The 23302-nt window shown below is 53.9% G+C and overlaps 2 protein-coding genes across 2 annotated transcripts in view; one reads left to right on the top strand and one right to left on the bottom strand.

The window, feature by feature from the left end:
- Window positions 1–1262: 1262 nt before the first annotated feature.
- Window positions 1263–19900, bottom strand: ZSWIM9 (zinc finger SWIM-type containing 9; the record flags this gene model as incomplete). Its single annotated transcript, XM_080828560.1, has 5 exons — window positions 1263–3437; window positions 10687–10999; window positions 17907–18179; window positions 19257–19425; window positions 19603–19900. The coding sequence occupies 5 exons, from the start codon at window positions 19898–19900 to the stop codon at window positions 1263–1265; spliced, it is 3228 nt and encodes a 1075-aa protein (XP_080684686.1).
- The window catches only part of LIG1 (DNA ligase 1), a 38301-nt gene continuing 34614 nt past the window's right edge, over window positions 19616–23302 (top strand). Inside the window, exon 1 of the mRNA XM_080828073.1 lies at window positions 19616–19724. The gene's annotated coding sequence lies outside the window, so the exon portion shown is untranslated. The remainder of the gene's footprint in view (window positions 19725–23302) is intronic.

The raw sequence follows: 23302 nt of genomic DNA, 5'->3' as shown, positions 1-23302 counted from the left end.
GATCACAGAGGGCACCTCTTAGCTCTGCCACCTTCAGCACTGGCTTCATTCTCACGCTCTATCAAGATGCTCCCAAGCAAGTCTAGGTCTAGCCATCTCATTCTGGGGCTTCTTAGGATTGAGAGAATGTTTAGAAGCCTCCCACCCTGAGAAGACCCATTGGCCGGGATTGGGTCACACGCCCATTCTTAGATCATTCCTTGGCACAGTGGCTGAGACCGGCCCAGACTAGTCATTTGTCAAAATTCACATATGCTGGCAAGTTGCCACCCTGGTGTACTGGTCCAAATGAGGCAGGAAGAGGCCCGAGCTGTTGGCGGGATCCAGAGGTTGGATTCATTTTTGGCCCCGTCATTCCATCCGGGCCCAGGAGATCTTGTTGATAGAACGGAAGAAGGAATATCAGAATACCTCAAGTTCTCTCCCCTCTTTCCCCGAGAAGCCAGGAACTCAGGGCAGAAACCAAAATAATACGTTTTATTCCAATCTTGAAGCACAATAGTCCAGACTGTTCCCCTCTCCCACTGGAGAACCTCCAGCCCATCCCACCAGACACCCCTCTCATTGGGTCTCTTCTGGGAATGACCAACCAGAAGGTCAAGGGAATCCAAGCTTCCGGGCTTTGGAGACTCTCAAATCACTCCCCTCTTGTTCCTCTCCCCATCTCCCATACCTTTTCTTTCTGTGTGTCCTTTTTGTCTTTTTTTTTTTTTCCTCTGTCCTCCACCCTGGCCTCCTTCTCCCTTGCCTCCCTCTTCTTTTCCCCATTTCTGCCTCTCCTCTTGTCCTCTCTCCTCTGCTTGTCTCCCTGCTAGCTTCTCTCTTCCCCCTCCCACCCCCCAACTTGTCCTCCTACAGTCCCCCTTGCTTCTCTCCTTCACCCCTGCACTCTCTGCAGTGACCATTTGCTCCTGCCTGGGCTCTCCCCATGTCCTGGTGTCTTCCCCTCCCCAAGCTTTGTCCCCTTACTTCCTTCTGCCCCAGCCTGCCCCTGTCTCATCACACATTTCCTCTCCCGAGGGAAGCCCTCAGAAGCCATCCTGGCCAGCACCGTCTTCCACACTGTGGCTCCAGGGCCTCAGAGACCAGTCAGCCTCCCCTTGTACCCAGAGAGGCAAACGGCCAAGGTGAGGTCCCTGGATGACACAGGAGGTGGCCAGAGGGACTGGGTTGGCCTCCTTGGCCTCAGCCCTATTATCTTTGGGATCAAAGAACGCCCTCCTACCTTTGCAGCGGAGGGTGGCAGGCAGGACCCTGACGGGTCAGGGTTCCGGAGCTCTCCCCCAGCAATCCCTGAGCAGGTCCATGTGGAATAAGGCTGCCCCGGTGAGGAGGCGCGCGGCGAACAGGTGGCGGCAAGGCAGACGCCGGGCAGCATGAATGGAGCAGCTACAGCGGGTCAGAGCCCTGTCCAGGAAGAAGTCCGAGGTGCCATCCTTAAGGGCAAACCCAGCTCCAGTCCAGTGGAAACCGCGGGTACCATGCTGCCTGGCAAAGGCCAGCTCTTCGGCCACCAGTTCTGCCAGCTCCGGCCCGCACGCCGCTCGGAACTTGGCCAGGGGCTCCCAGTCCACCTCTTCCTCTGCCGAGGGGCAGCACGGCCTCTTCGGTTCCCGCGGGCCGCCTTCTTCACCGCCTTCCTGCAGGCTCTCCCCAGCGGCCAGGTGGACTCTCCTTGTCCCTGCCCACTCTGGATCACCCTCAAACACGGTCCCCAACCGGGTGCCGCACATGCCGTTCCCCAGCCCTAGACACCTCCCTCCTGTGCCCCCACACTCCATCCCTTGTCCTCCTCTGCCCTTGGGGCCCACAGATGGGGCTCCCTCCCCATTCTCCAGGCCTGTCATCCTTGTGTCCCCCAGCTGGACCAGAACCACATCCTCCAGGTCCCTTCTTCTTTTGACCCCCAAACTCACTCCTCTCTCTTCTCCAATATCCGGCCCTCTCTGCCTCTCCTCTCCCCACTGGGGCCCCCTTTGGTCTCCATTCTCAGGGACCAACTCCCTGGGCTTCTCCAAATGGCGCCCCCTCCAGTTCCTGACTTCCCACCCCCTTCCCTTCTCGGGTTCCAACTGAGGCCCCTTCCATTCTCTGGACTTTAGCCCACGTGCCCTCTCGTCGTGCAGCTGGGCCCCCCTCCAGGTGCTCCCTTCAAGACTCCTGGCCCTCTCAGAATCCAACTGGGTCCCCCTCCGGTCTGTGGTCTCCAGCACCCTAACCCTTCGACCCTCCAGCTGGGCTGTCCTCCAGGTGTAGCCTTCCAATCCCCTCAGCCCATGGTCCTCCAACTGGGAGCCTCTCCAAACATAACCTTCCGGTCCCTTATCTTTCTCCTCCTCTAACAGGGGCCCCCTCCAGTCTCTGATCTCTGGTCCTCTCCACTGCTCGTTCTCCCACTGGGACCCTCTCCAAAGACTCCCTTCTAGGCCTCTCACTTTCTGGGTCTCCAACTGGACCTCTCTCCAGTCTTGGACCTGCAACCCTACCCCTATCTCGCTTTCTAACTGAGCCCCTCCCCGCTCTCTGGCCTCCAAACCTCGGGGCCACTCCTCCTCCAACTGGCCGCCTCTCCAAATATTTTCTTCTTTCGGGGCCCCTCCCCAGTCCCCGCTCTCCAGGCCCTTTCTCCTCTCCTCCCCTTGGGCTCCCCTCCCCGGCTTGACCTCTGGCCCCAGCCCCCCACCGTCCAGGCCATCCGGCGCCTCTCCGACCGCGTCGGCCCACTGCATCGCCACCAGGTCACGGAGGCACTGAGCCACACTGCGCGAGGGGCTCAGGCGGCGCAGCAGGCGCCGGCGGTGACCGCGCACGAGGGCGCACGCGTCCAGGTCCCGGGCCGCCTCGAAGGCTCGGAAGCGCACCCACATATCGCGCCGCGGGGCCCAGTTGCGCTCGAAGTAGTCCACGAAGGCGGCCGGGCCATGTGCGCGCAGCTCCGCCAGCGCCTCAGCGTAGGCGGCGGGCGACGACGCGCCGGCCAGGCGACACAGGCGCGGCCACAGGCCCGGGTCCTCGCGGCCGGCGCCGCCCAGTTCCTGCGCCTTGCTGAAGAGGGTCTCGAGGCCCTGCGCGCGGCAGATCTGCACGCGCGCGCCCGGCAGCAGCTGGCGCACGGCGGGCAGCTGCGCCGCCACCTCCGGCCCGGCCGTCAGGCAGCGCACGCGGCCCTTGACGTCGGGCGCGCTCTGCAGCAGCGAGGCCAACGCGAAGCGCAGCAGGCTCGGCGTGCCCGGACGCGCCACGCAGCAGGCGGCCTGGCGCGCGCGGCCCGCCGCGTCCACACACAGCACGGCCAGCAGGTCCAGCGCGCCCTGCAGCCCGGGCAGCCGGTCCACCAGGAGCATGCGCGGGAAGCGCCGCAGCAGCGCCCGCGTGCGCGAAGTCAGGAAGAACACCGTCTCCACCACCGCCTGGTCCTCCACGAACACCAGCTTCACCTGCGGGCGGGGGCGGGGGAGACAGGGAATGAGGTCAGGGGACGCCGGGCTCGCCGGGCGGTTCCCAGATCTCGGGCACCCACCCCGCACCATCTTCGGGGGCAGTGGGAATCCCTGCATCCCTGCGTGCAGCCATTTATTCTTCCGACCGGTAGGAGGCAGTGCCGGGGAATGGTTAAAAATGCGATCTCTGCAGGCCCATCGCCCGGGGTGTGAGATCTGGCCCCGCCGTCTAAGAGCTCTGTGATTTCTGCACACAAGACAGCCTCTCTGAGCCTCAGTGTACCTACTAGGACCTGGGTATTCATTCCTTCGTGCACTCAGAGGCCGACTAGAGTAAAATTCGAAGTGGAGGCCTTGGAGCAGCGGCACCGCTTGCTGGGATCTTGACAGAAATGCATATTCTCGGGCCTTCCCAGACCTGCCGGGTCAGAAACTCTTGAAGGCCCCACAATCGGCTCTCTGACAAGCCCTCCAGGGGATCCCCACAGGCTCTCTAGTTGGAGAGCCACTGGCCTAGCACTCAGGTGGTAGACTTCGAAGCCAGATCATCTAGGTTTGAGTCCTGGTCCCACCACACTCCAACCTTGTGGCTTAACCTCTCTGAGCCTCAGTTTCCTCCTTACCCCCTTTCTTCCCCCAATTTTCCCTTCTGGGAACGGAAAACTCATTCTTTCATGCTTGGAGGCTCAGGTCCGGTTTAGGGTCTAGAGCCAGACTGCAGGGGCTGAGACCCTGGCGGTGTGGCCTCGGGCAACTTCCCTGACCTTCCCCCCCCCCCCCATCTGTAAAATGAAGAGAGAATATTTCTGTGACTGGAAGGATGGAACGCATTAAATCATTGAGAACACTGCCTGGCACAAATATGTTAATGTTCAACCAAGAGCAAGTGCTCTCCAAGCGTTCATCATCACTGCCATTACCACCCCGGCTCAGGGATCTTGTCCTCATCAAGGTCTGCTCTCACCATCCCTTCTAAGCAATGGAGGTGGCTCTCTCTAGCCACTGTTGGCCGTGGCACCTAACCACCCTGAAGCATGTCACGCCTTTATTTGCTGACTTGCTGATCATCGGTTTGCCCTTCCTAAGACGGAAGCGCCACAAGGTTAGGGATGTTGTGTTTTGCATTCCTGATGTTTGCCGGGGCGCTCACGGCCGCAGCTCCATACACCCTGAATGAGCGCACGGGTCAGTGCACAGCGCTATCCACCGGCCGCATCTCCACAGCCCAGGGAAGAGTCTGCTTTTAAATCTTCGCTTTGTCTCTTGCTAGCTGTGGGGACCCTGGGCTGAGTCTCACTTTCCTTGGCTGCAAAACTGAGGCAATGTTTGTCCACCATGGTCATGGGGAGGCTAAAACGAGATCATTTGTGTCCAAAGCTTGGTGCATATCTAATCCTGCTATGATTTCTGTGTTACTTGTCTCTCAGCAGCACCGAGGACGGGGAGCCTGCCCCCTTTCTGGAACATGGATCTCTCTGGGCTTCTGTCACCCTGGAGACTCCTGGCTGTCCTCCTTCTGCCCGGGCATCTCCCACGTGGTCTCCTTTGCTTGCCCTCTCCTGTCCCTGCTCCGCTTCTAAAAGCTGCAGAGCCAAAGAGCCCGTCCTGGCTTCTCTTCTCCTCTTTCCTGTCTCCAGGCTCTGCCAAGGTGATCTCGTCAGGTCACACTGCCTTCCTCATCTCTCAGCTGATAACTCCCAGTTCCGTATCTCCGGGCTCTAGACCCATCTACTGAACTGCCGGGGCAGGAACAGGGCTCCGTTGCCTTGGGTCATGATCTTGGGGTTGTGAGCTCAGGCCCCACGTAGGTCTTTCTGCTCGGTGGGGAGCCTGCTGGAGATTCTCCCCCTCTCTCTGCCCCCTCTCCTGCTTGCACTCTCTTGCGCTCATTCTCTCTAAAATAAATAAATACATCTTAAGGGGGAAAAAAGGCACTGCATCACTCTCAGCTTTCAAGGGGAAAGAAAAAAAAATCCTCTAATTAAACAAAAAAAAAGGCCTAGTAGAGTCCCAAAAGAACGAGGAAATTGCTTTCCCAACCCCAAAATCCTATATTCAGCATCTTAACTCGTATTAGAATTCACTAATTCTAAATTTTATGAAATTTTTATGAAATTTTATGAAAAGTCCTAGAAAACCTACCGCTGGATTAGTTACCGGCCCACTGGGATTGTTTTCAACCATCATGAATCTTTACACTCCGACTACTTTGCAATTTATCTCCGCAAAGGTCTCCATCTAGAACTGCTCTGTCCAAGCTGGTCGCCTCAGCCCCATGTAGCTATTTACATTTAAATTAATTAATGTTTGACGACCTATGAGAATTCAGCTCACTGGTCATGCTGGTCCTATTTCAAGGGCTTCCCAGCCACACGGGGCTAGCAGCTGCTCTCCTGAATGCCACATATACAGGACATTTGCACCTCACAGAAAGTTCCTTCAGACGGCCCTAGTGTAGAAATCAACGCCAAGATAAAAGTCATCCTAAGTCTAACAAAAAGAACGACACCTTTCTATAGTGTTGAGTTCGTGTCTGTTTCTTCTGGGGAATCAGGGGTGGGGAAAGGAAATACAGTAAAACGTAGGTGCCTTGAGACTTCCACAGCGGGCAAGCTCTTGATGAGTTAGAGGCTGACTTCTGTTCTTTAAGGGAAAACTTCGATTTCTGACCTCGGGTTTTCATTCTAAAGAGGGCACGGAAGCTTTTCGTGCCCAGCCACTGGTTCGTTAAGCCGCGTTGACTGAGAGCCTCTTGTGGGCCCGGATGCTGCGCTTGGCCTTGAAGAGAGAGAAGGGACGGGGGCAGGCCAGAGTCCTGCCCTGTTGGACTGGTTGAGGCTCCAAGAAGTCGCCCAACCTGAAGTACCTTCAACCGAGAGGTGAACACCTACAGGTAATAAGCGGCAGGGCTGGGATTTGAACCCGAGGCTGCTTGGGCCTAGAGTCCGCGCTCCTTGGCCTTCACGAAGGTGATCCCACAGGCCTGATTCAAGGGCGTGTGGCTGGCAGATGTGAGGGCTCCCGTGAGGGCAGGGGTCGCCTCAGACACCCGGATCGGTGGCACTGGGATGCGTCAGCCACAGATGTGAACCTCGGGGACCACGCCACGAAACGCGCTCCACCCGCACCGCTGTGTTCACGTGATCGGGACGGTACTATTCTCCAGACCGTCCCAAAGAAAAACTTGAGGGAATAAAAATAATACCTAAAAAGCGACGCATACAGGGCTTCCTACTTGTCTGTTTTTACACAGACACGCACGCGCACACACTTAATCCTCGCACAGCAACCCCGACAACCCTACGAGGTAGCACCTGTTCTTATTCCCATTCTGCGGACGAACAAACTAAGGCTTGGCGAAGTAACCTGTCGCCCCTCGTTGCATGTCCCGTGGCCAGTGAACGGCACAGCTGGAAGGTACAGAAAGCTCTCAGCACCTCACAAGATAAATCAGGCCAGGTTCTAGCTGGTACTCCAGGACCCAGAAAAGAGCTGATTAACTTGTAAGTCACCCTGCTCCGGTGCAGCATGAATTCCCAGCAGTGGGAGAGGGGCCAAAGTGCTCATTTCAACAGACATTGCCCAATTGTCGCCCACCGCGACTCTACCGTGTACTATTCATAAAAGTGGCACACTCAGATCAACGTCCCTCTTTCTCAGAAGGCAAAGCACACCCATGACAGAAGGTACAACATTTCTGTGCCAGGCACCATCTCTTTCTCGAAAGCCAGCTGGCTTGCTGATTACCCTGGAGCCTGCCACAAAAGAGGCGATGGAGACATGACTGAACACCTCAGCCCTTCCTCGCTGCCTCGGGGCAGATTATAAAATGTCTTAACACCTCCCTCCTTGAAACAGCTGCTCAGTCTTGCCCATAAACTGTGGCAGTGGCTTTTGGGTACGCTAGTTTTGTGGGACCCCTCCCAGGACCAAGTGGGTCACCGCCACTCAGGGGGTCCCAGGCATTCGGCTTTTCAAAGTAGACCTCTCAAGGTCAAGTTCCCTCTTACTCCAAGGTGGCTGGGGTTGATTCTGTGTAAAGGGTAAAACAGAAAGGATCCCTGACTGGGACACCTGGGTGGCTCAGTGGGTTAAAGCTTCTGCCTTCAGCTCAGGTCATGATCTCAGGGTCCTGGGATCGAGCCCTGCATTGGGCTCTCTGCTCATCAGGGAGCCTGCTTCCCCCACTCTCTCTCTGCCTGCCTCTCTGCCTACTTGTGATCTCTGTCACAATAATAAATAAATAAATAAATAAATAAATAAATAAATAAATAAATCTATCTTAATAAATAAAATCTTAAAAAAATAATAATATATTTCTTAAAAACTATGAAAAAGACAAATATTTCTTAAAAAGAAAAGAAAAGAAAAAGAAAGAAAGAAGGGGCCGCTGGCCTTGGGGACAACAAGTTCATGTGATGAGGGACAGGGTGTCCTTACATCTTGCTGCCCCAGAGCCAGCTCCCCAGCTCTCTTCCCCCACGTGGCTCCTGGAAGCTGGCAGCCTGGCCCGTACCCCGCCAGACAAGAAAGTTTAGGATGACCAGCCCCAGAGGAAGAAATGAAAGTGGCTGACATGTGGCCAGCCCCAACACCTAAAGCAAGAAAAAAAAAAAAGTCTAATATGCTACCTTGCAGGGGTGGGGAGCAAGTGGAAATAAAACAAAAATGATAGACACATATTTCTCTGTATACCGATACGGTGGGGCTGTTCAGTGTGAAGCCACTAGCCATACGGGGCTGTTTAAATTGCAATTAATTAAATTAAATTAAAAATCCAGTTCCTCCATCATACTGGCCATATTCCGAGTGCCTAATAGCCACATGAGTCCAGGGGACACAGATCATTTCTATCATCATAGCAAGTTCCCCTGGATAGCCCTGAGCCACAGAATAGAGACAGAAGATACATGAAGAACGGATGCTCTGGTGGTCGCTGAGGAGGGGACCTGGGGGATAGGAGGTGACAAGGGGACTTTTCACTTTTTGAACCTTTGTACCTTTTGAATTTAGAAGCATGTGAATGTGTTACATATTCAAAAAGTCAACATTTAAGTGTTTTTAAAAAAAGGAATAATCCTCTGGCTTTTCTGTCTCTTGGTGTTCCAGAACTCCTTCCTCATTTCCTTTAAAAGGATTAACGTGGACTGAAAGATGGACCCAGGAGCCAACCTTGGTTTAGCGGGACTCTGTGGCAGCTTCCTAACTGGAAGTTTAGAAGACAATGCCTTGACCTTGAAGGCCTTCACTTGTCGGTGAGCGGCTTCTGGGGGGGGGGGGGGGGATGGGCAGCCCTACATAGGTGTCTGCAGGGCCAGCCAAGGCTTATTTATTTGACGGTGGACAGGAGATAACTGATAACAGATAACTAGTCTTCAGCAAAGACCAGCAGCGTGGGGAGCACACACATGTGGTCCCCAATTTACAGAGCAGTAAACTGACTTCGGGGGGATGCTCAGCTCTCCGGAGGCTAGACCTGCTGGGAAAGGGCCCAAACCTCATTCCTAAACTGGGGACTAGCCAAGCGGATAAGAGCACAGCCCTGGATCCAGACTGTGTGGGTCTGAAGTTCAGCTCCACCATTAAGCAGCTGTGTGGCCCTGGGCCAATTCCTTGACCTCTCTGTGCTTCAGTTTCCTTGTCTATCGAATGGGGGACTCCTTCCTCAACATGCTCTGGTACGATTTAAATGAATTATAACATGCAAAGCACTTGAGATAGTGTTGGCACATAGTCAGTACTTGCTAAACATGAACTAAAATGATCAGCGATATGATGTGTGGACAGAGGGCTGGGTTTGGGTTGGTGGTTTGAATCACAGCTGGGTCCTGAGCGTGAGATGGAGGTCGGGGGAGGGCTATGGACCCAATTTGGGAGAGTGGGTTCACTGCATCACTACCCTGAGTGGGGACTTCTTCCTTACATGAGAGAAAAGCACAGCCAGGGAGGGAGAACCTAGCTTCCCCCCTTTCTCCCTCCCTCCCTCCCTTCCTACATGTCCACCACCACCCCCACCACCCCCGCTTTGAAGTTGGATGAAAGCATCAGAAAGATTCCTCGTAGAGAACAGCGGGAACGCTCCAGCCTCCGGACCTTTGCACTGGCTGTTCCTTCTGCCTGGAACTCCAGTCCCTCTGAAGATAGAATGGGGGTCCCCTGCCTCCATTCTGCCTCTTCTGCTTCATGAGCATTTCCTTAGAGAGACCTCCCCTGACCACTCAAATCACAATGGCACCCTTACAGGGGCGCCAGGGTGGTTCAGTTGGTTGAGCGCCTGCCTCCGGCTCGGGTGATGATCCCGGGGTCCTGGGATCGAGCTCCGCGTTGGGTTCCCCGCCCAGCAGGGAGTTTGCTTCTTATTCTCTCTCTGCCTCTCACCCTGCCTCTCCCCCTGGGCTTGTGCTCTCCCTCACTCTCTCTCAAATACATAAGTAAAATTTTTTAAAAAATAAATTAAAATAGCACCCTCACAACTAACTGTCCCCCTCCATGTCCTCACCCTGTTCTCCCTGACACCGCTCCTTACTCCATCACCTTAGGTGACAAAGGTGACCCTCCCTTCTGAGTCTTGATCGGGGTGGTGGGGAAAGGCTGTTTTCACGTTGGGGGCGCTCCTCTAACTATGCACTTCTCATCTGTGCACCTTCTATGTGTGTGGTTCGGGTTTTTTTTTTTTCTTTTTTAAGTGGCACTTTCTGTCACCTCCTCTTCCTCACCCAACCTTCCTGACATTTTATCCCGGTTGGGTGTGTCTGTCTCTTGTGGGTTTCCCCCACTACCACCGCAAGGTGATTCTAGTCGCTTCCTCTGCAAGGTAGCCAATAACCATAAGAGGCTCTTTTACATTTCAATGAGTGAAAGTGAAATGAAATTTAAAATGCAGCTCGTCAGTCCTACTGGCCACCTTGCAAGCGTTCAACAGCCCGGTGTGGCCAGGGGCTGCCCTACCCTGGCCGGACATCCCTGAGCATTTCCCTCGTCCCCTGGGGCAGAAGCTCTTGTGGTCCCTGGGGGGGGGGGGGACCGTGGGTGTCTGGCAGGCTGCTGTCTCTCCCCAAGGCCGCAGTGAGCACTTAGCGAATGATGACAGGGATGTGGGGGGGACGGGGGGTGGATGGATGAAAGGAGTGAACGGATGAGTGGGCGGATGAATGAATGAATGAATGAATGAACGAACGAACGACCAACCCGCGAGGCTCGGATGTGGCTCTTCCCCCGCCCCCGCCTGCCTCTCCCGAGACCCCACCTTGGCCTCGGGGTCGGTGCGGAAGAGCCCCTCGAGCACGTGCAGGGCGTCCAGGACGCCGTGGTCGCGGCCCTTGCAGTAGGACAGCAGGCGGCGCACATCGGCCGGCGCCACGAACTGCTTGGAGATCTTGTTCGTGGTGCGCACCGGCAGGCAGGCGTTGGCCAGCAGGTGGCCCGGGCGGAAGTAGTAGGCGAACTCGAGCGGGCAGGCCGGGTGCGAGTGGGTGAGCTGGCACTCCGTCACCACGAGGCGGTCCCGCAGTGGGCTCAGCTTGACGATGATGAAGGCCGGGCAGCCGGGCTGGGGAGGCCTGCGGGAGGAACGACCACCGCCGCCATCACATCACCGTCTGCCCTCGTCCTCCTTTCCCTCTCCTCTTTAATTATTTATTTTCTAAAATTAAGGACTGTGCCAAGCATCGAGAAGAGAGAGGGCCTTCCGAATCTGCCAGCTGCGTGACCTCGGGCAAGTCCCTTCAAGCCTCTGTGCCTCAGTTTCCTCCTATGTTGTGAGGGAGCTCATCATCACCAGACCTTTCTCCTGGGGTTGTTGTGAGGATTGAAAGAGTTGATGTATGGAAAGCACTTAACCGTGTCAGCACCCACGTTGGCGGTCCCTCTGCGCCTATCTCCCCATCTCTATCAAAAGCCAAGGAATATTTTATTTACCTCGAATAACTGTAAGAAACAAAACCCTTCAGAGACTCCTGTATCCACTTCTCATTTAGCAAGAACAGCATGGCCAGTTGAGGGTCTCCGAGAACCCTGCTCCCCAAAAGTCTTCCTCGGTCCCCCAAAGTAGCAACTTCCCAAATGGGCTATCTAGCCTTTCCTGGGTATGTTTTTAGGGACCCATAAACAGTGGAAGGTGGGTTCCCATGTTTTAAAAGTTCATATACATGGAAAGGAGCTCAAACTCGTCAGTCATCTAGCGAATCCCAATGAAAAGCCCCAGGAAAAAAAAGAAAAGAACAGAAAAGCCCCAGGAAAGGCCACCACCCACCGCCGGAATAACCAAATAAACAGGGAGCACAGACCAGGATGTGGAGAGAGCCTAGCACTTAGCTTATCTGCGATGGGAATTTCAACGTAAGTCCCTTGTCACTGCGGGCCAGTCTCTGCTAACTCAGATCACATGCCTCCCCCTGACCCAGTGCTTCCACTCAAGACCAATGCCTGAAGATTGTACTAGAATGTTCATAGCAGCCCTGCTCGTATCCGCCAAGTACTGGAAACAAACCGATATCCACCAGGAGGACGGGAAAATAAGTAGGGATACAGCCTCCAACACAACCCTAACCCACAGTAAGAATGGACAGGCCATTGCTGTCCCCAGCAACGTGGTCGGATCTCGCGGGTCCACTGTGTGAAAGATGCCGGGCACGAAAGGTGATCAGCCACCGCATGTCAGGTTTATCGAAAGTTCCACAGGAGGCAAAGGTAGCCTCTGCTGTTGGGAGACCGGAGAGTGGTCACCCTTGAGTGGTTAAGTGCTATGGGGGTGCTTCCTGGCACTGGCCACGTGTATCCCCTTGCTCTGGGTATTGGTTACATGTGCATTTTATCTGCAGGAAATGCACTGAGTTGTATACATATGATGGGTGTGCTTTTCTTCACGTGTGTTTGCTTTTTAAAAGTTTACTTAGGGGACGCCTGGGTGACTCAGTGGGTTAAAGCCTCTGCCTTCAGCTCAGGTCATGATCCCAGGGTCCTGGTATCAATTCCAACATTGGGCTCTCTGCTTAGCAGGGAGCCTGCTTCTCCGTCTCTCTCTGCCTGCCTCTCTGCCTACTTGTGATCTCTGTCTGTCAAATAAATACACAAAATGTTTTTTTAAAAGTTTACTTAGGAAACCTTTCTCCTTCTGGTGTACAGTAGGCAAAACAGCCCCTCAAAGATGTTCACATCCTAGCTGCTGGAGCTGCATGAACGTTACCGTGCACTGCAAAAGGGACTTTGCAGGTAGGATTAAATTAAGGGTCCTGGGGCACCTGGGTGGCTCAGTGGGTTAAGCCTCTGCCTTCAGCTCGGGTCATGATCTTGGGGTCTTGGGACCAAGCCCCACATTGGGCTCTCTGCTCAGCACGGAGCCTGCTTCCCCTCTCTCTCTGCCTGCCTCTCTGCCTACTTGTGATCTCTGTCATATAAATAAATAAAATCTTTTAAAAATAGGGGGGAAAAGGGTCCTGAGATGGGGAGGTGATCTTGGATTATCCAGGTGGGCTCAGTGTACCCCTAAGGTCCTTATAAAGGGAAGACAGAAGCAAGAAGCCAGAGAGGCAAGTCAGAGAGAGAGAGAGAGAAAGAGAGAGAGAGATGTTTCTCTGCTAGAACAGCAGGAAGCCAAGGAATGCGGGCGCCTCTAGAAGTTTCTCCCCTAGAGTCTCCAGAATGAACCAGCCTTGCAGACGCCTCGATTTTAGCCCCGTGAGACCCCTGCTGGACTGGAGACCCTCGGAGATCTAAGATCACACGTTTGCATTGCCTTAAGCGGCCACACCTGTGATATTTTGTTACAACAGCAATAGGAAACCGACCCCACTCTCTATATACTTTTGGAACAGGCTTTCTCACTCATTAGCTTTTCAACATTGTTTCATTCCCTTTGTTGCCTGATAGGCCACTCGCAACTCTGCCAACTGTATGTGGGGTTTTTTTTTGCTGTTGTTGTTGTTTTGTTTTTTTAAAGATTTTATTTAAGTCATCTCTATAGCCAAGATGGGGCTTGAACTCACAGCCCCGAGACTGAGTTGCATGCTCCGGATGGAGCCAGCCAGGTGCCCCTCTGCTAACTGCATGCTGTCTCCTGTTCTCCCTTCTCAAAAACAATGCTTCGATGACCCCCAACTCTCTTATCCATCTGTGTGTGGGCAAGAGCCTGTCTAGGACAGAGGTCCTCAAGCTGCTGGGCACGGCCCACCCATTAGCTGAAATCAATCAGGAAGCTACACACAGCCTTGTAAAAAATGAAAGAGAACAGGAAGGAAAATCAGGGTGCATTTCCCTGATACATAACACATATTATTGACATCTGCTTTCTGAAAGGAGGTTTTGTGTTTCTCCATGAGGGATGATACTGGCATTTTAGGTAGGAGGTTTATGTTTACACAGCAGGGATTGGCACACTTTTTCTGGGAAAGGGCAGACAGTAAATAGACACTGTTGCTATACTGTGAAAACAGCCATAGATTGCCTGTCAGTGCATGTGCCTGGCTGTGTTCCAATAAAACTTTATTTACAAAACACAGCTGCAGGATGGATTTGGCCCAAGGTCCTCACAGCTTGTCAGCCCTTGTAACATAGACTGTCTAGGGCTTGGCAAGAAGTGAAGAAGCCTGACTCACAGGCAGTGAATGCCAGTAGCACGCCCTAAAATGCTCCGAAATTGTTTCCAAGTGGTCCTTGAGAAGGCTGAGCCTCCCCAGAACCCACCCCGAGTCTCTCCAGTATAAATACTGAAGAACTGTCTTTGTTAAACCAGAAGGGGATCCCTGACACACCCCTTTTCTGCTCTACGCGTGAGGGAAAGTAAAACCAGGAGCCTGCTAGACTTTTAAAATCTACATAAAAAGCTTGGGACTTCTTGCCTTATTTAAACAACAAAAATAATGCAAAATTATAAAAAAGTCTAAGGCTCCAAATCATTATAAATAAAATACAAATGTGGGCTCTACCTGACCCACCTCCCCTGGCTAACTCTCGGGCTCCTGTGAAACTCTCTGGTCTGGCCTCTTTTAGTTCAGCCCTTAGAACAAGCCCCCACTCAGGGAAGGTCACAACGCCGGGGAGCTGTGCATCTTGCCAGAGAATAGCACGTCCCCACAGGGGTCCCTGTACCTCACATAATTGTCTACTGTGGCCTCAGCACGCTATTTTTGCAATTTCTCTACGTGCAGCCGGGGTGAAGAATGCCACCCACCTGTACCTGTGAACTCCATGTGGACAGGAATCTTTATCTGTTTTGCCTACTGCAATAGTCCCAGCACTGAGAACAGCCCCTGGCCCCTGGGAGGTGCTCAGTAAATAGATGATGAGGAATGACAGAATCCCACTGTATGAACCCCAGACACCAGGCACTCTGCTCATTACGTCAAGCCAACCAGCACCCAGTTCTGCCTGTCGTGCCTTATAAACTCATCAGACCATCCACATTTCCCCATTCCCACTGCCAGCAACCCTACTCAGTTCTCTCCTTCTTCATAAAACATCCTTCTCCCTTCTTCTCCCCTAGTTAGCTCCTATTCCTCCTTCACAACTCTGAACCAGGGTCACCTCCTCCAGGAAGCCCTCTCTGACCATCCCCAGGCTTGGGCAGATTTCATGGCACATTGGGATGAGGATCTGACGGAGGCCCATTTGTAATGCATGCTCTTCACTGAATGGAGTGCCCGTCCCCTGAAACCCCCACCATCTAAAACACATTCACCCTGCACCCAGCAGGTGCTCGAAACAACGCTTTCAGATGGACAAACAGCATGGCACCTAGGATCACATTGAACTCTCATACCGATGATCCATGATTGAAATAAAGATGAGGGGTAGGGGAAGAAAAACAGAGGGGACTAAAAGCACAGGCTTTGTGGCCAAACTGTGTGGGTCCTGATCCTGGTCTCCCTCTCTCGGCAGCTGGGCTATCTTGGGAAATCACTTTAACCTCTCTGTGCTTGTTTTCTCATATGGAAATTGGGGCTAACAAGAATAGTACCTCCTCATTGAGAGCAGTCCAGAAGAGGACTACATGATGCAAAGTAGTTAGACAAGGGGCCGGTGTAAGTACTTACTAAAAATGAACCTGCTATATCCCCCATTTTTTTTTTCTTCTAAAAGTACCATCGCTTTGAGCTCGTTTGCCCTCCATGCACCCGTTTCTTCTTGATCTTTCAGGTCATCAAGCTTTCTGTGTTCTCGAAGGCTGGTGTGTGTATTCTAGAGAGGGAAGCGCTGTGAGAGGCTGGGGAGGGGGTGGTGGTGGTGTGCAGAGCAGAGGGCTGGAGCTGGAGGGGGAAGAGGCGGGGTGGCGATTTGGGGAAGGTTGCCAGGCAACGTTTGGGGAACAGGGCAGGAGTGGCCAGGGAGAAAGCTCTGATGTGTGGTTCTCAGGCCCCGCGGCCCCTGCCTCCTCGCTGGCCTCCTGTCTCCCTCCATCAGTCTGTCCCCCACAGGGCCCTGGGAGGGACCATCCCATGCGCAGAGCTGCTGTTGCTTTCAGCCCCTCCTGTCTCCTGGCTCTCTCCCTGGCAGCACTGGGGACAGTGCCAGCACATAGCAAGCGCCATATGTCTAGGTCAAATACATACATACATAAATGTATAAACAAAGAGAATCCCTCACGTTTTCATTTCCTAGTCACCTCTTCCAGGAAGCCTTCCAGAAGCACCCCGTAAGCTCTCAGATGGAACTGAGCTGACCACCCCTCTTTTGTCCTCCTCCCTCCCACTCTCTAACTCCTTTTCTCCCACAATTGTGAGCCCCGATTTCCAATTTTTTTTTTCTTTTTTCTTTTGGTCTTTTTCTCCTCCATTAGGTTCTCAGCTGCTCAAAGGCAGAGGCCAAGCTCTGGGTTCCAAATGCCCAGCAAAGAGCATGCACACAGTAGGAACTCAATAAGTGTTTGTTACTTCGAATTGGGTTCTGTTAACAAGGAGAGATTCCAGATGGGGCCTAAGCTGCTCACAAGCTCTAATGTTCTAGATTTCTCTGTGATGATGTGTGTGTTTGATCCCATTCCGCTTCCTGACCTCTGAGTCTCTGTTTCTAGATGAGCAAGGAGTCAAGTACCAAGAAGAGTAACCTCTCAGGAAGTGTTTCAGTAACTATGGTGAGAATCACTGCTCGAAGGTGCTCACTTTTCTGAGCGATCTGCATCTATCAGCTCATTTAATCCTCACAAAACCTGGAATCGATCAGTACCGGCACTTCCTCCGTTTTCCAAGGCAGGAAACTGAGACCCAGAGAGGTGATGTCACTTGCTCAGGTGATGTCACCGGCTAACCATAGCAGGCCTGGGGTTTGAGGCTAGGCTGCTGGCTGGCTGTGCTCTTGACTTCTAGAACAGCTGTCATCTACCCAGCTGCCTGATGTTCCAGGCACCAGGGAAGTGCCGTTCCATGCTCAGTCTCATGGTAACCTCCCAACAGCTCTGGAAGAACCCATTTCAGAGAGGAGAAACCCGACTCAGACATGTGATGTCTGTTGCCCAAAGACACCCACCCTGGGAGCAATGGGGCCCGTCTCAAGCAGCCTGAAGGCAGAGCCTGATTTTAAGCGCTCTGTGCTTGGCCATAGCTCTCCAACCAAGGGTCTGAAACTCACATGCACCTACAGGGACCAGGCAGGCAAAACACGGAAGTAGCAGGGCTAAGTGTGAGGTAATAGGGAGCAGTGGGGCCTGGGGCAAACCTGAGGGCCCCTGCCCTGCTAACTGCAGTGGCCGTCTGCCACACAAGAATGTGGGCTCAGCCTTTTCCCGTGTTTCAAGAAAAGCCAGAAACCGAACCTTTTATGGGGAGTGCTCCGGTTTAAAACTGGGGGGAACGATTAAAACATCCTTGGCCAGCTGGGTGTGTCTCCTAGCTCTCTCGCAGGTTTTTCATTTGCCCCTGTAGCATTACAGTTGTAGGGAAATTATCTGTCAGCTTGTTCCTATAACAGCAGCCTTCCTGTCCAGTCTGAACGTACTAGGAGGGCAGGGGATCTGTCTATCCTGCTCAACCCCTTCTCACCCCAGTGAACTACCTCTGGCTCCCATGGGGAACCTGGCCCTGTATTCACTGAATCACCGCATGGGTCCTTCTCTCTTTGTCCCATGGCTTACTCTGCGGCTCTGTCTCTGACCTCTTTGTATATGTCCCAGACCTGGCTCTCACCCATTTTTCTGGTTCTGGCTAGAGTTTCTGGCTCCATGTCTCTGTGTTTCTGGAATTTTCTGCCCGCCCCCCTTTTTGGCTTTCTTCAGTGTGTCCATCTCACTCTCTGCCTCTCTGTAAGTCTGCAGTTGGAGCCTACCCTGTCACTCACTCTGCGTGCCTCTGTCCTTCCAGCTCACGCGCTGTCTGCCTTTCTCTGGGCCTGTCTTGGCTTCTCTGCAAAGTGTACTTAGCTGTTTTAGTTGGCATCTCTCCTTCCCCATCTCTGGGTGGGGGGCTCTCTGCCTACTCCTCCCCCTCGCTTCCCCTCCCCACCCCCAGCACCCAGCAGGGCACGGCTCCTCTCACGCACCCCACGGTGGGCCGGCTGGGCGCGCGCACGTCCTTGCACACGAGCCGCACGTAGCTGTACTTGAGCACGTCGATGAGCGTGTAGAGCGGGGGCGCGCTGGCCCAGCGGCAGCGCGCCAGGTGCATGGAGCTCTTGACGAAGAAGAGCGCCAGCCGCTGCTGGCACCACGCGTCGAAGAAGCGGCTGAACTCGGCCCATGAGAAGAAGGCACGCTCCCGAAGCTCCTGCTCCTCCTGCCCAGCTGTGCTGGGTGGGGACTCCATCCTGGGGCACCTGAGTGGAAGAGAGAGGGGGCACGTGGATATCAGACCCATCCCCACCAGGGGTATCCCACTTTCTCCATTTCCTGCCTGCCTCTTTGGTGCTGGTGCCTCTTTCCAGGCAGGGCCCAGGGTGGGATGCACTCCCATTAATATCTAGATATGAATCTATACTCCATCTTTGGCTTTCTCCCATTTCTGCATTGTTCCCGGGACAGCTGGAGCCTGTCATCCTGATCCCCGAGCTCTGGCCCCCTCGTCTGTAGATGTGCCCCTAGGTACATTTGGGAACCCTCTCCCAAAATATAACCCTTAAGTGCGGTGGTGGACAACCTCGAATGTGTTCTCAACTTCCAGCCAAGACCTCCTTCCTCCTCCGGATACATCTCCTATACTTGGCCATAACCTCTAGTGCCCCCATTCATAGGAAACCCCCCCTTCTATGTGTCTACACCTGGCTGTAACTCACATTCCTCTTTGCCCTCCTCTAAAGATATCCCATGTCCAGATGTGCTCCCACATCCATTCAGGGACCCTCATTCCCAGTCACATTCTTCACGCACCTGTGGCTTCCTCCTCCCTGCACGTGTCTCCGATATACGGCTGTTGTCCCAGATGTGACGCCATGGGTCGTCACATCCAGCTGTAGCCCCTGCCTCCGAGATGCTCCCATATCCAGATGTCCTCCTCACATCCAGTATGTACTTTTCGCCCACAGGTGTGTGCCCCATTCACTTGTGGCCAATTTTCAGAAGTGTCACCAATATTTGTGCCCACCTCCTGCTCAGACTCGCCCCCCAGTCCAGCTGTAGCTCCCTCCTCCCATTTGCAGCTATTGTACTCTCCAGATGTGCATTCTGGTCCTAGACATGGCCCCTCGTCCTCAGATGGGCTTCATCACCCCAGATGCTCCCCTACGTCCAGCTGCGCCTCCCCCCCCACCTCGCGCAGCCCCTCCCAACCCGCTTCCCCCTCCCCAAGTCCTCCCAGCCCCTCTGGCCGCGGGCCCTCCCATCTCCGCTGTCCCACCCAGCTGTGCCTCTCCCCTCCCCCAGATGTGCACCCTTCCCGCCCCTCCCCACTCACCTACCCGCCCCGGAGCGGCGTCCACCTCCCACAATGCTCCGCGCCGAGGCCAGGCCCGGCCCTTGCTCCCGGGATGCCCTGCGCGGCCTCCCGCCTCTCTTCCCGCCGTGCCTCGCGCAGCGGCTTCCATTGAATCTCCCTCTTTCCCCGCCAGTCATTTCTCGGCCCCGCAGCTACACCCGCCCACCCAGAGGGAGGGAAGGCTCGGACCGTTTCCCATCGTGCTCTGCGGGAGGGCTCACCCTGCTTCACCTCTTTCCTAGTAGCCTCCGGCCCGGGAGACTACAACTCCCAGCGTCCTCCGAGAGGTAGCGGCGGGGCTGACGACTCCCGAGCCCCGCCCCCTATACCGCCCCCGCCCGCCAAAGTCTGCGCGCGAATTCCGTGGCGCGAATTGAAGACTGCAGTCGGGCGACGAGTGGTTCCGGGTGTGACGCGCAGGACAGCGGCGCGCGGGGCCGGCGAGAGGCAGGTGAGGCCGCCGACGCAGGGCTGGGAAACTTGGGGGGGAGACGCGCCTGTCGTACGCTCCGGGCCCACGGCTCCGCCTGGTCGGTCGGCTGCCGAGGAGCGGGCGTGGGGGACGCTCAGGCGGCCGAGAGCGCGGCGGGGAAGGGAGAGCGCCGGCAGCAGGTCGCTGCAGGGCATGGGGGGTTGTCCGCCGGAGGGAGAGGGCCAGGTAGAGGGTAGAGAGGGCCTGAGTCTGTAGGACCCTAAGGGGTTTGAATAGAGGCCGGGGGGGCGGGGCTACCACAGGGGGCGTGGTCACGGGAGCTCGAGGGGCGGGGCCCCGGGGGGAAGACTCCGTGGGCGGGGCCATTGGAAATTGGATGGTTGGGGAGACGGGCCCTCCCGAAGAGGGGTGGGGACGGGGTGGGGGCCAAGTTTGTTAGTGGGCGGGGCCAGACGCTAGGAGGCGTGGCAGGGAAAAGGTTCGTGGAGAGGTAGAAGTGGGGTGGGCTTTAGACCGTGCCGGGGGAGGATCCCGCTGGACAGAGGTGGGGCAGAGAGAGGTCAGAGGTCTGGTCCCGGTTTATGCCAAGGCCTTTGGAAATGTGGGGACTCTTTTGTATAGGGAGATGTTTGGCTTTTGGATGCCCGATGAGGGGGGCGGAGCAGAGGCAGGGTTGGACCACACAGCTGGAAGGCCAAGGCCTGGGAAGGGAGGGGGCCTTGGAGAGAGTAACTCAAAGGTCTGGGTTTATTGTTGTCCTAAAGGGTGGAGGGAGGGCCAGAGGAGCTTGGGGAGCGGAGAGAGAAGGATATTGATGTCCTTAGGTGAGGGGGAGGCTTGAAAGGTAAGGTAAGGCAAGGGGTGGGGCAGGGTGCACTTGGTTGGGAGCAATTGGAAAGGGAGGCTGGCATCTGAAAGCCGAAGAGAATCATTGAGGAGAGACAGCGGGACATAGGATTAAGAACACATCTCTTCGAGTCCTCCAAACCCATTTCATCCCGTTTGAATCTCTGACCTGTTAGCCTCAGGGAGGCATGATGGAAAGGCCAGTGGAGTCTAAGTAAAACCTCCTTAATTTCATCTTATCTTAGGATCCCTAGGAGCTTGTTAAGCCTGCAGATCCCCCTTCTATTCCCAGCGCTTCTGATTCCTAGCGCTTCTGATTCACTAGGCTGGAATATTTTACATGTAATCCCAGGTGGTTCTTAGAACTGGCACTCTGTGTTTCTGGTATCCTCCATTGGCTGGCTGTGTGGTCCTGAACCACTCGCTTTCCTTCCCCTGTCCCAGCTTCCTCGATGCCTTTTGGGGGATGCTGAGCTGTTCTGAGCTTTGGGGGATGAGATTAGCATACTTAGGAGAATGGTGTAAAATACTTCCCATGGGTGGAGGGTGGTCAGGGAAACAGACAGGTTAGGAAATGTGAGCTTTTATTAACAAGAAGAAAAAGACAAGCCTTTTGATCCTCAAACTGTTTAAAGACCCTTTGGGGGTGTCTGGGTGGCTCAAATAGTTGAGTGTCTGCCTTTGGCTCAGGTCTTGATATCTGGGTCCTGGGATCGAGCCCCATGTCAGGCTCTCAGCTCACTGGGGAGTCTGCTCCTCCCCCTCCTGCTGCCTTTCCCCCTGCTTGTGCTCTCTCTCTCTCTCTCTCAAATGAATAAATCTTAAAAAAAAAAAAATAAAGACCGTTTGATATCGTGCTCCTTGTTTGTGGCCTGTAGGTTTTGAAAGATCCTGCTTATGAACCCTAAACTCGTTAGCAATGATGTTTTTGTTATCCTGATTTTTTAAAAAAAGATTTATTTAGTTATTTGGAACAGGGGAGGAGCAGAGGGAGAAGGGGAGAGAGAGTCCCAAGCAGGCGCCACACCCAGTGGGGAGCCCAACACGGGGCTCAATCTCATGACCCTGAGATCATGACCTGAACCAAAACCAAGAGTTGGAAGCTCAACCAACTTTGCCCCCCAGGCGCCCCTGTTACCCTGATTTTTAAATAAAGGTATATGTATGGGCCAATGCATTCAATACCAGGCACCGTTTTAAGTCCTGTGGCCATATCACTGAACAAAATGGACAAATCCTTATCTTTATGGAAATCCTCATTTTAGCCATGCGCTGCTAAGCAGAGTCGCAGCTAGCCCCACATAGAGACTTAAATTTAAGCTCATTAGAAACATGAAAATCTCGGCTCCCCTGTGGCACTAGCTACGTTTCAAATGCTTGAAGCCACATATGGATAGAGTGACCTCCTTGGACTCCACAAGTACAGAAGGTTTCTATCACACAGAAAATTGTGTTAGAAGCACTACTCTAGAGAGTGACACAGATTCTAATTCGGCTGGTCCAGTTGTGCTAACTGCAGGGAAGGACGAGAGTGAGGGTTAGCACAGCTGGCTGGGCGTGGCAGCGGCCCATCCTGCGCTCTGAGCAGTGCAATGCCAGAGCATTGGGATGCCGAGGGGTGGTTGGCAGTGGGTGGTCTTTGGGAGGCGGCATCCTTGGGATTCATGGGTCAATGAATTTGGGGTTTGAGAAAAGAGGTGAATCAGGTCAATCAACAATCCAAGGGTTGTTTTTGGTTTTGTGTTTTAAAATATTTTATTTCTTTATTTCTTTATTTGAGAGAGAGCATACAAGTAGGGGGAGCTGGAGGGGAAGAGGGAGAGGGAGAAGCAGACACCCCACTGAGCAGGGAGCCCGACGCAAGAGTCGATCCCAGGACCCTGAGATCGTGACCTGAGCTGAAGGCAGACGCTTAACCGACTGAGCCACCCAGGCACTCAGTTGTTTGTTTTTTTTTAAATAAAAAAAATTAAATATAAAAAAATTAAGTGAATTTACTCTTTTCGCTGTACGGTTCTGTCCATTTTGAAATGTGTAGCATTATGTGAACACCACCGCCGTCAAGATACTGCAGTCTCCTCACTCCAAAAAGTGATTCTTGGGCTTCCCTTCCCTAGGTACACCTGCAGCCATCCGTCCCTCTGTCTCCCTGCAGTGTACCGACCACTCCTTTTTATTGCCGTGCGAGTGTAAATTAGCTTAATTTAGTTCATCCTGCAGTGGGATACTGTTCGGCAAGTAAAAGCATTATATGCTGTACCATAGTTGGTTCGCCCATTCCCTGTGGGAGGACGTTTGGATCATTTTTGGTGATGATAAACAGATCCACGGCTATAAACACTGGCTTACAGGGTTTTGTGTGCACTTAAGAGTTCTCTGGGGAAGGCCCTCGGAGTGGGGTAGCTGGGTCACATGGTAAGCGTATACTTCACCGTCCGAGAAACTGCCAGGCTTCTCCAGAAGCGCCCATACCATGTTGAATTCCCACCGGAAAAGCGTGAGACTTCCCGTTGTCCCCCATCCTCACCAGCCCCTGATATTGTCGTGTTTTCTTTTTAATGGTTGAATAGACATGAAGTAGAGTCCAAGGTTTTTGACTGGAGCAATTGGATGACCAAAGCTACCAACGCAGAGATAGGAGAAGGAATAGTGTGTGTGTGTGTGTGTGTGTGTGTGTGTGTGAGAGAGAGAGAGAGAGAGAGAACTGGACTTTGGTTTTGGTCCCACTAAGCCGGAAATGTTGGTCAGAC

Source organism: Martes martes, assembly GCF_963455335.1.
Source record: "Martes martes genome assembly, chromosome: 17".
In the NCBI taxonomy this organism is placed as follows: domain Eukaryota; kingdom Metazoa; phylum Chordata; class Mammalia; order Carnivora; family Mustelidae; genus Martes; species Martes martes.
Note: the sequence above shows the minus strand (reverse complement) of the source record. Positions and strands in the feature narration are given on the sequence as shown.